Source organism: Silurus meridionalis, chromosome 9 (assembly GCF_014805685.1).
Source record: "Silurus meridionalis isolate SWU-2019-XX chromosome 9, ASM1480568v1, whole genome shotgun sequence".
In the NCBI taxonomy this organism is placed as follows: Eukaryota; Metazoa; Chordata; class Actinopteri; order Siluriformes; family Siluridae; genus Silurus; species Silurus meridionalis.
The window spans coordinates 15,431,490-15,447,734 of NC_060892.1; the positions used below are offsets into that span (position 1 = coordinate 15,431,490).

General features: G+C 42.0%; 1 protein-coding gene across 13 annotated transcripts in view; it reads right to left on the reverse strand.

The window, feature by feature from the left end:
• Positions 1-16,245, reverse strand: part of LOC124390753 (plectin) — a 169,949-nt gene that overhangs the window by 67,779 nt on the left and 85,925 nt on the right. For 12 of the 13 annotated variants that reach the window (XM_046856736.1, XM_046856732.1, XM_046856735.1 and 9 more), the window contains 4 exons: positions 9,517-9,567; positions 7,419-7,502; positions 5,503-5,649; positions 146-229 (listed from right to left, as the gene is read on the reverse strand). In XM_046856736.1, coding sequence (XP_046712692.1) covers positions 146-229; positions 5,503-5,649; positions 7,419-7,502; positions 9,517-9,567 — 366 coding nt within the window. The remainder of the gene's footprint in view (positions 1-145; positions 230-5,502; positions 5,650-7,418; positions 7,503-9,516; positions 9,568-16,245) is intronic. The other variant, XM_046856742.1, reaches the window with a different exon arrangement.

Genomic DNA, 16,245 nt, shown 5'->3' on the forward strand with positions numbered 1-16,245 from the left:
AATATGGCATATAATGTAAAAAAAAAAAAAAAAAAAGTAAGCAAAATCTGAATTTAGTATATATAATTAAGAAAATTACGAAAACATTTGGAATAAAAGAAAAGAGAGACTTTTTAAAGTTTCTGAAATGAAACTAATGAATTACCTCGGATTTATGTAAACACTTATATTCCAGCAGAGCTTCATTCTCAGTCTCCACCTGGACCACACGAGTCCTTGCCTCAAGTAGCTACAAGAAAGGAAAAAAACACACTTTATTCAGGTAGAAACAAAGCAATCCAGTTTTACAATCCAGTACAACATGCTCTGTTGCATCAAAGTCTAGTTTAATAGTTAATATGACCAAGGATCAGATTCTTGTTACTATAATCAATCATCAAACTGCAGATCTATAAAACATTTTACCATTCATTGAATGTAGGTCACATTTAAAAAGATGACCTGTTTTTTTTTTTACTTCAGCAAACACATAATGAACATTAAAGTGATGTGCTTGGACAAATAACTGCCCTCTGCTACAGTAAGTTCATAAGCTAAGAGAATGGCTAACTTGGATCTCACTGACAACAAAAAAGAACATCCTGTTTACTTTTCTCTTTAAAGTCATCATCAATTACTCTTTTTTTAGACACCATGCTTCACCCAGACGTAACTGACCCCAAAATATGACCTCAAAGTTTAAAATATATACAATCAATATATTAAACACTGTATAGACAAAAGTTTCTGAACACACAAATATGATGTGCCTTTTGAACATCCCATTCACATTGTGCTGTGTTTTATTACACTCCCAACACTCTTCTTACACATTGAGTAGTGTGTAGTGATTCACTGTGACACACTATATAGACAAAGGTTTGTAAACACCTTGACCATACGATTTGTATGTACAGAATCTTACAAAAGTGAGTATACCCCTAATATTTCAGCAATCATTGTAGTAGATCTTCTCAAGGGACAATACTATAGAACTGAAAGCTGGATATATTTTAGGACATCAATATGCAGCTTGTGTAGCAGTACAGATTTACTGTCCTCTAAAAATAACTCAACATTCAGCCATTATTGTCTAAATAACTGGCAACGAAAGTGAGTACACCCTGTGATAACATCTGTAAGTTGTGTAACTATGCAAAGTCACATGTCCTATTCATCATGCTGATGTTTTTATCTGCTTGACATGACCATACAAATTTGTGAATCGTGTATTAGAGAAGTTAAAATTTGGTGCTTTGAGTACAATTATCTCCTAATGACCACTGGATGTTCAACATGGCACCTCATGGCAAAGAACTCTCTGAGGATTTGAGAATTAGAATTGTTGCTCTCTACAAAGATGCCGAGGCTATAAGAAGATCGGTATCACCCTGAAACTGAGTTACAGTGCAGTGGCCAGAGTCATACAGAGGTTTTCCAATACAGGTTCCACTAGAAACCGACTTCTCAAAGGGTCCATCTAAGAAGTCGACTCCTCATGTTGTGGGTCAGGTGCAGAAGCTGCTTCAAAAACAGACGCGCGAGTGCTGCAGCATTGCTTTAGAGGTTGCAGAAGTGGAAAGTCTGCCACATACTGCAACAAGTCGGTTAGCATGTCATCTTCCCAGAAAGAAGCCTCTTCTGAAGCTGGCTCACAAGAAAGCCTGCAAACTGTTTGCTGAAGACAACCTGTCTAAGAGCATGAATCACTTGAACCATGTCCTGTGGTCTGATGAGACTAAGATAAACTTGCTTGGCTCAGATGGTGTCCAGCATGTGTGGTGACACCCTGGTGAGAAGTACCAAGAAAATTGTGTATTACAGTCAAGCTAATGGTGGTAGCATCATGGTCTGGGGCTGCATGAGCGCTGCTGCATACTGGGGAGCTCCAGTTTATTGAGGAAAACATGGATTCATGTAATGTGACATTCTGAAGCAGAACATGATGCCCTCACTTCAGAAACTGGGCTGAACAGCAGTTTTCCAACATTATAATGAAGGTGGAGAAGCGCCATGTGTCTAACATCCAGCAGCTCCATAATGTCATTATGGAGGAGTGTAAGAGGATCCCAGCAACAACCTGTGCAGCTCTGGTGAATTCCATGCCCAGGAGGATTTAGGCAGATAATAATGGTGCTCAAACAAAAGATTTACACTGACACAGTTTTTAGGATGTTCACTTAGGGTGTACTCACTTTTGTTGCCAGATATTTATACAATAATGGCTGTAAGTTGAGTTATTTTCAGAGGACAGTAAATCTGTACTGCTTAACAAGCTGCACATTGACTACTCTAAAATATATCCAGCTTTCATTTTTTATAGTATTGTCCTTTGAGAAGATAGTAAAATAGTTTTATAATAGGGGTGCACTCACTTTTGTGATATACTGTATATTTTAAATATCCAATTCCACATTTAGTCACCATTTGCTGTTATAGTAACCTCCACTGGGCAGATGTTCCACTATACTGGGAGTCTGGTTATTGGGGTTTGTGCTCATCCAATCACAAGGTTGGTAGTTAAGTCAGCGTTCCAGTTCATCCCAATTGTGTTCAACAGGGTTGAGACTGCAGCTCTGTAGCAGGCCATATAAAGTCCACATGTAAACCATATCTTCATGGTGCTCGCTTTGTGCACAGAGGTATTGTCATGCTGCAACAGGTTTGGGTCTCCTAGTTCAAGTGAATGGAAAACTGAATGCTAGTGCATCCAAAGGCATCATATACAATTGTGTGCCTCCAACTTTGTACAGTTTGAGGAAGAACCACATATGTCTTCCTTTTGAGTCTGGTTCCTCTCAAGGTTTCTTCCTCATGCCATCTCAGGGAGTTTTTCCTTGCCACGGTCGCCACTGGATTGCTCTTTAAGGACAAACTTAAAATTACAAGGAACAAACTTGTACATTCTTGTATTACTGCTTTATTTATGCAACGCTGCTTTGCTTATGCCCATATAGTGTATTTACCCAATATGAGTAGAAGAACACCACTGAATACATTTGGGATCAACTGGAACTAAAGCCTCCTCACACAGCATCACTGCCTGACCTCAACAATGCTATTGCGGCTACTTGATCTATATTCCTCACATACACATCTGGAATTAAATTGAACAATAATTATGGCAAATATAATGTTTTGGCAAACAAATATTATGTTTGGCACATAGAGGTTTTTTTTTTTTTACAAGTGGCTGATCAGATATAGCTTTCATGATAAATTGAGAGATCGCTTCCAAAACACAATCGCGCCACCGTTCCCGTCCTCTCTCATTATTTGTCTGTATCGTATAGGCAGAATGGGGAGAAAGTCGAGCAATCTGCACATGGCCCTAATGAGAAGCGGACAGGTCATGCCGGTGCTGAATTACTTTTCAGCCTCCTTCAACACGGCTCGCTCTCTTTCTCTCTCTCCTCGCTCGAGCCTGCCGTGACGCTTAGCGACAGGTGACATGGCTGTTTCCTGATGGACGCTGCTATGCCAGCCTCTGATTGGTCAGCAGTTTTTTTTTTCTGAGGCAGGAAGGGAGGGTTGTGATATTCTTCGAGTTGCAGTGAAGCAAATCTTCGCCGGCTCCAGCACCAAGCCGGGGGCATCGTCTTGTTTGTTTATGCATCACACTGCCGCATGCTCATGACTGAATTTTTAGATGTACATTCAAAATGGCTCTTAATGCACAGGAGAACGTGCTGCTTGTACATTCACAGGTCTAGAAGACACAGGACTCGACAGACACACTGAACAGCTTGCTTGTATTTTTTTTCTCTGGCGATGCAGGGATAATCCAGCTTTCCGAGACGTCCCAACACTTGTCAGAGTAAACTGTCAGCCCAATAGAGCAGGGAAGTCTGTCAAACAGGCACGAACAGCCGTCTTGGAATCCATATTGGGAATTAGGAATTGTGTTTGAACGAGCCTGTATTTGAACCCAGTCTCATAAGGAATGTCGGCCTAACTGAATACGGATACATTATTCTAGATTGAAGGAATAAACAAATAGAAATATTACAAAAGTTAAAACGACCGTATTTTCCAGAATAAAAGACACCACTTTTTTTCCCACTCTTTGAAACCCGCGGCTTAATGAAGTGGCTAATTTATCCTGGGTTTTTCCCGGGTTCGCAAGCTTCAAGCCAAAAAACTGAGCCCCATAACATTAGACCAATAAACTTGCCGAACGGGTTAAGGTGAACCAATGAAATTCTTAATATGAAATCGCGCTCCCACTCAATCGGGCCGCACCACATCATAAATATGGATGAGGTTTCTCTGACGTTTGACCTGCGGCTCACTCGCACTGTGACGTCACGCTAAAAAACAACCGGGCATGAAAAAAACGCACTTCACCTGTGTTCTGAGCTGCATGGCATCGGGAGAAAAGCTTCACCGGTGATGATTTTTAAACGCAAGATGATGCCAAAAGAAAAACTCTCAAGAGAAATTGTTGTGAAAAGAAGAAGGAAGACAGTGAACAATGACTTTCTTGGTAGGCTACTGTTTAGATACAAGCTGTGTAACAGACACTGTCTTTCGTTAAAGCCTGTGTAAAGTTCATCAGTTTCAGTTGCGGCTTATTTATGTTCAAAATAAAAATCTTTGTAAAATTCAGTGGGTGCGGCTTATATTTGGGTGCGCTTAATAGTCCGGAAATTACAGTAAACCAGATCCTACGTGACAATTAAAAAGTTTGAAGGAAATTTTAGGAAATGGAAACAGATCAAAGTTTTTAGAGATGCAGCTACAAAAACTCTTGTGTAAGCAATTACAAATATTAGTATAATAAAACACCTGCACAAATCTCTCACAGAGGCTAACTATAAATTGGAGTGATGTAGCTGAGTGATGTAAGCCCACCCCTTCCCACACACACACACACACACACACACACACACACACACACACACACACACACACACCATGCTGTATGCTGTTACTGAAATAAAAAATAAACAAACAAACAATTAAACAAACTTTCATTCTAAGCCACACCCAAGTCCCATATGAATCTGAATATAGTAAGAGCACTAAATGGATACAGATGCAGGCAGTGGCAACCATCTTAGAAGAATCAGTTCTTTCATCACCCATCATGCACTTGTACGTCATGCTAAACCTGGGCACATTTTAATGATACACCACATGTCTTCCAATCATCTGCACAATATACATCGCATTGTAATCACGTACAAGAGGCGGCGTGAAGACGCGTCACGTTACATATCAGATCATTTGAATTGAATGAATGCAGTGCTGGGCCAAGACCTCACAGACACAGACACGGCGTGCGTGTCATCTCCATATTGATCATAACACTGCAATTACAGAGAAAACATGACAAGATGAGAGCTGATAAAAGGAAAGAATGAAGCTATTTAAAGCTTAAGATGCATATGACTGCACACACAGATAAAGGAAATAAGTCTGAGAGAGTTAGAGAGAGAGAGATAGAGAGAGAGAGAGACAGAGGGAGAGAAAAAGAAAGAGAAGGCCTAAGCAGCCTGGGCCTGGTAGTGGTTGTTTTACCTGACCCTGTAGCTCTTGAGCGTTCCTCGTCGAGCTCTTGAGCTCAACGCTGAGCTGCTGGAGGCGGTTGTGTCCTCTCCGCAGCTCCTGCTGCTTCTCCTGCAGCTCCCTCTGTAGCTCCCACAGCCTCTGCTCCTGGATGTCCAGCTATTGAACGGTAAAAGGAGGCAGGGCGCAGAGGAAGAGAAAAATCAATCCACTACAAAGAGCCTCGCCTCTTGCGAAACCCTCCATGGATGCTATCCTAACGCAAAAAAAGACACAGATCCTTCCTTTGTCCCTCATCCTTAACACCCCGATATTTTCCCCTGAATAAATAACCTAAAATCAATCCCTCGTAACCCGAATGTGTAATCACGCTGTTTTTGGCGTTCGCTTTTTTCTTTGGGCTCGAGAAGGTTAAAAAAAAAAAAAAAGTTAAAAACTGCGACAATGCAAAGCTTTTAACGCGATCAGGAAATGGACAAATGTAGGAAATTCCGAAAAGCCATTTAAAATCCTCAATGAAAAAAACTTGGATCAGGAAAGTTAAAGGCCCACAGTGTCGCATCGCAAAATAAATAATTAATCTCGTAATTAACGCAGAATTGTCACGAGAGGAGAGAGAGAGAGAGAGAGAGAGAGAGAGAGGAGTAGTAGAGGAGGAGGACAACACAGACAGAAGAAGGAAGGAAGGAAGGAAGGAAGGAAGGAAGGAAGAAAGGAAGGAAGGAATAAAGGAAGGAAGGAAGATGCACGCAGACGCCAAGGTACCGCTCCAGTCCAGCATCACGACAGATTGCTCTTCTGCTCCGGGACACAATGTAAAAATGGAGGCCTCGGCACAAACCCGAAGATCAATTAATCTGCCACGTTCATTAGAGGCCCAGGAGTAATCCACAAAATTCACCTCCACCGCCTAACTCGAGCACGCCTTCTTCACCTTCTTCACCACTGACTGCGCTCTTCTGAGGACGAACGCGGCAAAATCGCTGTCTCTTCCCAGGTTCCTTTTTTTGGCATCCCACTCAAATTCCTGAAGGGTTCAAGAATTCAAGAAATGTGAGGGGAAGAGAAATCTTTCTTTCATTGTTAATCCTAAAAAAAAAAAAAAAAGAAAAACAACAAAAAAACCCACCCCAGTCTCATCCCTACGCTCTTGCTTTCGGTGTGTGATGCAAGCCGATAACCCGGCTCTTTCTTTCTTTGCCTTACAATCGCTTGCTCGCTCGCTCCATTCTCCCCACCTAAACTGATCAATACTTCATTTAAATCGTGACATTAGCACACTACAAGTCGGAAAAAAGGGGCAAAAACGCCTAGTTTTCATGGTGAACGGAAGGAACGAGAAAAAGGATTCCTTTATAGAGAGTGATGGAGGGAGAATGTTTCTTTTGTTTTGTTCCGACTTAAACGCGAATGATGAAATGGATGCAAAGCGTTCGCCGGGGTTTTGATTGGAACTCCCCAGCCGCTCCCTGATCAATACTGCATTTGAATTGTGATGGAGGGTCGCCATTGCGCTGTCGTCCTGACGGGAAAATGAAATGCAAACACAGCTGCTGCTGTAATCAACACGAATTCCGGACGCTCTATTAAACCTGAGCGAATGATATGGCGCTTACGTGCGCCGTTATGTTTGTCTCGCTACTTCGTAACATAATTGCACAATATAAATGCCGCCTCACGCGTTCGTTTACGCATCAGTTTACAACGAGGGCAATCAATACAGTAGGACGCAAAATGCCATTGGCGAGTGAGACACGATCACACACACACACACACACACACACACACACACACACACACACACACACACACAGGGACATTTTTTTTTTTTCATAAGTTTTTGAAACACAGAATGAAGAATTTGGATGGAGCAAAATCGACAAATGAAAAAACAAATGACTTTTTGGTTATAATTACAGCAGCTTTACCTGAGCACTCTGGGAATCGCGGGCCTGATGAGACAAAAGCAGATCTCTCTGCAGCTTCTGGACGGTCGCGTCACGATGCGTCAACTGCGTGTTTTGCCCCCCGGTGCCAAAGATGTCAGCAAGCCATCAAGAAATCCAAATGGAGTAAAACAAACAAGGCATATACTAGAAAGAATCTGCCTAATTCTCAAGCAAAGAGCCATTAAGTAGCCAATTTTAGTTATTGATCAGTTATCGATCACAGTGTGTGTGTTTGAGAGAGAGAGAAATTGAGAAAGAGAGAGAATGAGAAAAAGAGAAAGGGGATGAGGCGAGATGAACAGGACCCTAACCCTAACCCCTTTCTATCTCTGGCCTGTAATGCTGAACGTGACCATTATTAGACAGCTCCTCAGTGCTACACAACTACTGTTAGTTTTATGAGTTTTAAGAGGTGATTACTGACATTTTGATAAACAGCACTTTCTCTGTTAGAATGACACAAAGCAAAATGGATGGAGTTTTGTTTCGTTAGGCACAAGAGGTGCGCTGTCTATGGAAACGTAAAAGGTTATCAAGCGAGGCTCCATCTATTTATATCCTATGAGTGACCTATTATCTTTATTTTTCAACATAAAATTTTATTCAGTCATCTAAACATACAAATAATCAGGGAAAAAAACGAAAAAAATGTCCTTAAGTCTAATAAAACGATTATTCATTTAATTGTTTTTTATTTGAAGAAAATTGGTGGTGGATAATTGCTGACTTTTTTGTTGCTTCAAAAATGGTGGTCCATTCAATTCTTTAGAGTACCAGGATATTCTAGCCCATAAACCCAGTTTGCTCTGCCAGGAGGTTATTACTTTAAAAGTGGTTATTAGTTCACATTATAACTTGGCGCCGCCCAAGTGGCAGCCTGTTGCAGCAGCTCCTCTCCTTAGAAATTTCCCCATTGTGGGACAAATAAAGGTATATCTTATCTTATTTTATTACAAATCTGCCAGGAGGTTATTCAACTGGTTTTTCAAAAAGATGCAAAATACAACAAATATGACTCATTGCATGCGCTTTTTTTTCTCTAATTAAAGCTAAATGGATGAAAAGCATGAAAAGATGGCTATAATTCTGGAGTACTCTGTCTATCACTATACAGGGGGGTAGAACAGCCTTTAGACTTGGCACTGTAGCGTTTACCTACATCAATTTACATTTTAAAACCATATGATATGATTAATTAAAGATTATTAATAAGAGAATAAAACAAGAATCTCTGAAGACCCTCCAGAACCTGAATTTGATTTGAATTGACACAATGGTATGAAGGGTCACGTGCGATCCAGTCACATATTTAACACTCAAAAATGGAAATTCTGTTTGAGAGAGTAATTTGAACCTTTGATGCTAAATACTACCTGCCTCATATTAGGGTAGGGTGCTTTCAGGCTTGCATACTGAAGCTTTATGACATAGGGTCGTTAGTGACATTTGGTAATATAATAATGATATTTCTATGTATCTAATAGACATAATCAATTCCAGGGTTAAACAAGCTTTTGTACACCATGGACCAGTTTTGTTTAGAAAATATTTCTGTGGGCCGTTTGATGGGGCGTGTTCACGTGAACTGCCCACAGAGACGAAACCATATCATAGTTACGAGTCATCATACAGAATATTTTAGTTAAAGGCTGCTTTCTTTTTTCCTTTTTTTTTCTCATCAGCATCTGTCTCTCTGTTATCACCATTGTTGGGTCGTTTCTTGCCTCCTGCACTAAGGAAACTTTCAATGGGTGTTTGTTGAACACTCAACAATAGCATTTCGCTGAACCGGTTTTAAGTGTAGAAATAATGTTCTCTGAAATCACCATATGTAAATTTGGATACAGGCTCTTAAAGTGCAAAACGCACAATTCATAATACAGCGTCATGTCATATTCTTGCTACCTGGTAACAAGGCATCTTCGGCCAGGTTCTGAATCATGACCTGGCGGTTGGGACTTCTGATCTGTTCTACTGAAACAGGATGTTAACTAGTAAACTTGGCCAAACATATTATCTGATGATCCGCCTTGAAAGCAGGAAGAAAAACTATGTGTGTTTGTGTGTTCCTCGCTACCTCACTCTTTAAGACTTCTAGTCCTCTTCCCGCCATTTGATCACTGGACACCTAAAGAGCAAAAATAAAAGCAAGTCAGGAAGTTCTCTCAGGAAAAACCAAGTGCGATCCGTGCAAATCTGTTTTATTCCACCGCATTATAAATAAAGTATGATAAATGCAGCCCAAAGTTTGGAAACATATAGGTGTATGTGATTAGACACAGCCTACTTCATGGGAGAAGAAATAAATCATCCCTTACACTGCAGGCTGTGAGTAGTCAGGAAGCGTGACATGATCTCCAACCTAAAGTATTTTAAGCGTTGATAAAAAAAAAAACTGTAACAGATCTCATTAAAATCTACCATTTGATGTGAACCACTCAAATGAATATATATATATATATATATATATATATATATATATATATATATATATATATATATATATATATAAAATTAGGGCTGTCAATTCATTCAAATATTTAATCGTAATTAATCGCAATTTAATCACATATTTGTATCAGTTCTAAATGTACCTTAAATTAATACTTTTCAAGTTTTTAATTGTCTAATCAACACAGGCATGGACAAATACGGAGGGTTTATGCAGATGTATGTCTATTAATGAAACCCAATACACAACATAGAGCATGAACACAAAATATTCTTGTAAATGTTTAAAAGTAATTCTGGTGTTTTCATTTATGTAAATTATCAGGGCACGTATATCATATTCTTCATTCTTCATTCTATTAAGACAAGTGCAGAGGTCACCGGGTCCCTACGCCATGCTCGCATCGCAGCCTTACATTAACATCTTTGGAGAACTGTTAGGTAATACTGATTGCTTTTTTGTCCCGCTTGCAATGGCATCCATAGCCTCGAACGCAAGCCTCAGTTTCAAGGACATTTGAAAAGCATACAATTAGGAGGTGAGCCTGCAGCATAGCACTTCAGTGAAGGTGTGGAAACGTGGATTTTGGAAAGAGAGAGGATGTGCCTGTAACACGATGGCTGTTATGCTTGCTACCAACATGGATGTTAATGTGGAGTAAACAGATAAAGCTCTGGCATGCTGTGTTTTATGATTTCTATCTTTTTGGGGAGCAATACTAATATTCCTAAAATGTTACATTAACAAAAATAAAAAAGAAACGGTGCAATGAGAAAAGGCGGGGGGGGGGGATGCAGCAAGGTGATTGCTCATTCCGAGCAGCTTCAAGCAGCCTCGCCTCATCAGAAGGACACCTTTAATATTCGGACTTTTCACGTCACTCCTGGATAAATCCCTAGCAACCACCATGGCAACACACACCGACTCCGACGTGAAGTGCATGGCAAGATCCACCCACCATGAGAAAATGGACAAAAGTAAATAGGGAGAGAGAGGTAAGGGAGAGGGAAGTATATAAAGGAGGTACGATTCAAAAAGTGAAAAGTAATGCATTTATGTGACCGGAGAAAAAAAAAGGCAAAAGTTAGATGCATGTTAAAGATCCCACAAACGCAACATAATGTTCAAGTCTGGATGCTGACCTTTTCCAGGTCACTAATGCCAAAAGTACTTAAATCATAGTACTTACATAATGAAACATCTCATTTTTTTGTAAATTATAGGTCCCTATCCGTCTAAATGCTTGAAGAATTTGTGGAGAGAAGTATTGATGTCTACGTGAAACCTGGAAATTTCTGCATTTCACCCCTTTGCATCTGCTTTCCTAGTTTCCGAAATTGTGGCTCAAAAGCTGATGAGTTCAGTCAAACTTCATTAAGTTTATAGCTGGGGCCCCTTACTCCCTGGTGGCAGAGCTTGGAGGAATGAGCACATCGCCTGGCAGACTGAGCTATACTGCTCTATCTCACAGGTGGTGGAGGGGATTTAGAGGGGGGCTCTATCTATGTCACTACTCCCCCTTCCCTCCATCCACAGCTCTCTCTGCCTCGCTTTTTCTTTTCCCTCGTGAGGATCGGCAGGCCGAAGGGTCTCCGGTCTGTTCATCATTTTGCGATTGAGCTGCAATAAATCCAGGGGAAATACATTTATAAATGCATTCATGTGGCTGGGGAATCCATCTTGGGCTGCTGTCATGTGCAAGAGAGGGAGGATATAAAAAAGGGGAGGGTTAACGAAGGTTAGGTCCGTTGCTGTGGTCGGCCATTTTCTCCTTTCGTAGCCATTTGCACAAGCTCAGTTATAAGCTCATTACTTTCACTGCTCTTTTCAGCAACCCTCTCCACCCCTATCAGTCAAGGTTTTTAGGGACCAAAATAATTACGCAACCTATCATGAACTAAACCATGAACTAAATTATTATTTTTTAAGACTTGGTACAAATCCTTTCCTCTGCAGGTTTCACTAAGTCAGATTTAAGACTTTTTTAAGACCATTTTCAGGATGAAATTTAAGACCTATATCACGACATCAAAAACACACACACAAATATGTTGTTAGCAACTGGCCTTAATCGAGCAAATTTAAGACTTTTTTAAGACCTAAAATTGAGATATTTTTTTAAATTTAAGACTTTATTAGATTTTTTAAGACCCTAATAAACCCTGCTTCAAAATGTGAAAGTGAAATGTGAAATGTGAAGCTTAATTGGATTAAGGCCAGCTGATTGACTCAGCCGCTACAGAACCTTCATCCTAACCAAGTTTTTCAAATTATTATCCACCTTTAGTGCGAAGAGCAGCCCAATGGGCATTTTGATTAGGTCAGAGAATGTCTCTAGGTCACGTATGTAACCCCAGTTCCCTAAGGGAACAAGACGCTGCGTTGAAACGCTTGGGGGAACACGCCCGAGTGTTCACGCTCTAAAATAATTTGTGTAATCAGTCAAAAATTGGACGCTGGCCATCACCGGTGAGGTGACGTCACGACCAGAAGTAGAAAACGCATATGAGTAAGGGCAGCGTCAGCTTCTGTACGGGAGAAGGATGTGCTGCAGGGACACTGGGAGTGTGGCATAGAGACACAGCGACACACAACAATCCACCTGCACAGAGTCTGCTTATTAGCAGGGAGGCCTCTCTTGGGAGGGCCGTAGCAGACAAACAGCTGATCGGTCCTTCTCCAAAGACTCGTCCTGTGGACGTAGGTGTCCAGTGAGTGCAACGGACAGAGCCAGTTTAGTTGCTCCTGGTCTGAGGCCTAAAACGGAGGAGGATAGAATGCCTGTAATCTCACGGGTCATGGGACAACCGAGGGCACCTTGGGTATGTAACCCATACGGGGGTACAGAGAGGCACTGGACATACCTGGGGTAAACTCCAGGAAGGAGGGGACCACAGCAGGGGCCACAGCCACAGACTCCACAGCTCTGGGCAGGGGTGAAATATGGCTCCTCAGAGGAATCTCCCATTGAGGGTGCTTGAGGAGAGCTACCAGGTCTGTGAACCATGGTTTGCTCTGCCACCTTGAAGCTACCAGGAGGAGACTCTGTCCCGGTGAACTCTCTCTAGAACTCCTGGAAGCAGCGTGACTGGGGGAAAGGCATACAGACGCAGCCTCGGCCACGCCTGAGCCATGGCGTCCATCCCCAGCGAGGCTGTTGGAGTAAGGGAGAACCATAGGGGACTGAGCGATATCTCTCAAGACGTGAACAGATCCACCTGAGCAGTTCAGAATTTCTCCCAAACCTTCTCCACCACACGTGGTGACCTCTAAGGTCTGAGAGGAAATGCTTCAGTGCTAGAAGCAGGGCCAGCATCTCTAGGCATTTGATTACTCATGATCGCTCCCCACCCCATGAGGGACGCATTTGTCATTAGCATTAAGCAACAACTGAGGACTCCCAGCATGGGGCCTAGAGATAGGAACCAGGGATCTCTCCAAACATCTAAGGCACGTAGGCATCGACGCATGACCTTGATGGTGCGGAGGGTGTTGCCTCTGTGAGAACCCACGGGTTTCTGGAACTGCTTGACAGTGAGAAGCTGCCCTTCTCTGACCTTCCTGAAAGCCGTAAGGATTGCAACAATGCAGGCATGGGAAAGCTGCGCACGCAAAGTAGTCGAATCCGATATGACACCGAGATAGGTGGTTCTCTGTAAAGGAGAAAGCACACTCCTCCCGGCATTCAGCTGAAACCTCAACACCTTCACGTGGGTGGGAACGACATCTCAATGCCGGACCGCCAACTGCTCTGATTGAGCTAGGATCAACCAATCGTCGATGTAGTTGAGGATGCGGATGCCATGAAACCTCAGGGGAATCAGAGCCACATCCACACATTTTGTGAAGGAACGGGGTGAAAGGGCAAGGCCAAACGGTAGAACCTGGTATTGGTAAGCTTTGGCCCCGAAAGTGAACGTTAGGATTTTCCTGTGAGAAGGTAGAATGGATACATGAAAGTATGCATCCATTAGCTCTACCGTGACAAACCAGTCCTCGCATCTTGAACCTGAGATCATTAAAAAAGAGGTTCAGCTGACGTAGATCTAAGATAGGACGCAACCCTCCGTCCTTTTTTGGGAACTATGAAGTACCGGCCGTAGAACCCGGACTCTTGTTATGATGGAGGGACCACCTTGATGGCCTCCTTCCTCAGGAGTGTTTACTTCCTGTTCCATGACCAGAGCCTGCTGGCTTCCCACCAGAGTGGGAAGAACCCCGTGAAAACAGGGCGGAGGAGACCTGAACTGAATGGAGTAGCCTCGCTCTACAGTGTGCATCACGGCCGGATCCCCAAAAAGTCCTGTGTTAGAACCACAGACAAAGCCTTCCTGTTGAAGATGACAGTCCTCAGATCTGTCAACTAACCAGGCTTCGACGCTGAGCGCCACGCAGGATCCCTCACAGGTGGAGAGCGAGTCGCAGGTGCCTTTCTGTGGACACCAGGGCAGCCACAGACTGGCCAATGGCCCTAGCAGTCTCTTCAGTGGCTCTGAGAGCCAGATCCACCATACAGCAAAGCTTATCAAAATGGCTGCCCGGGGCACCTCCCACATCCAACTTATGCAGCAGGTCAGCCTGATATGCCTGCAACACCGCCATGGTGTGCAGGGATGCAGGGGCTTGACCTGCTGAACCATAGGATTTACCCATGAGCGCTGATGTATTGCGTAGGGGCTTCTGTGGGCAATGGCACGTGGTACAACCTCCGTAAGCTGATAGGCTTCCGTACCGCAGAGGGCAGAGGCGAAGCTGCAGCTCGAGTTCCTGAAAAGGAATTTAATATACACTTTATAATTAATTATTTATCAATAAATCAACAAATCCGGTTCCACTGGCTGCCATACATGCTCATGGAATATGATTAAATGGCTTTGGATCATGAGCAGATCCTTTTCTTTTACATACTCTATTACTATTATTCTGCTACAAGTTGAACTGTTGCTCCATAAATTTATGTGCTTTTTTCCCCCAGATGTTTTTGAAACTCTGATCTAGTCTTCCTGTTTTTGAAGCTTATTAATGGTTTATATTTTGTGGAAAACCCTTGCCTCCTGATCTGGCCAACAGGAAAACTGTGGAAAAGAATCCACATTCATTCACCACAACTGTTTCCTGTGGATTTTATGGGCCTTTTGGTGATCATGAGATCTCCAAAGCGTTCTTTCTTTTCAAGATTGTACCAAGTAGTTGATTTAGCCACATCTAATCTTTTTGCAATCTCTGTGATAGCCTTGCTTTGATTTTTCAGCCTAATAATGGCTTTGGACTTCAACTGCTTGAAATCAACTCTAGGTCCTTTATCTACTTAATTGTAAGTAATATAACATGGGAATAACAGACATCTGGCCTTGGAACAGCTAAGCAACCGGCCAATTGTCTAAACTACTTTGGGTCCTGTAAAAAAGCGGGCGACCACATATATAAAAGTGCCCAGTGTATACCAAATACTTTTTTTTTATGTACGGCCATATTACTGTGGTGAGTTCAGATGCATACTTAACACAAAAATGAAAAGAAAAAAAAAAGAAAAAACTTTTATCACATGCATTACCTCACCGTTTAGAACTCTGAACTCTGAATAATAATATAGAGTATACTGCTTACAAATTGTTCTCAACCATGAAGGACACAGGTCTCAAACACCTATTAAAACCTAATTTTAGCATTATTCTAAGCAGAAATATGACTCTTGGTGTGCAGGAGGGGAGATCTGTGCGTCCCCGGCTCCAACAAATCTGAGAGACAAGGCCACTATAAATGGATTTCTTATTTCAATTCCAATATAAAATTCAATCCTGGGTAATAAAAAAATGTTGGGGTGAGAGGACAGGACAACACACACACGTCTTCTGTGGTATCTCAAGGCAGCATGGGGCTATTACAGAAATTACGATGACAAACACCAGGGCAGGAATCCACTGAAATGCATATATAGGACTTACATTACCAAGGGATGGGGGAAGCTTCCACCATTAAGGGTTCTTTAGTTTGACTATTATAATGTTTCCCTGGAAAAGTCCAGATTTGTTTGTGGACCTGATGGGATGGAAATGCTCAAACGTAAAACACCTGAGCTGCAGAAAGTGCTGTGCTACATATTCATGCTTGTCCACAGCCCTGTCTGAAATTTGGAGTCAAGGGATAATAGGAATCTGTAAGAGTGAGGAGAAACTGGATTTGAGTAATTACAGCAGTATTTGGGTGATCTGAAGTATGTAGGAGCAGTTTAAAAAAAACAGAATCTTGAGCCTCATATAACCGAACAAAATTTGAGTGGATGAGGGGAATTCAAAAAGACATGTAAAGCGTGACACTGACGTTTCTTCACTCAGGAGAGTAGTATATTTATGG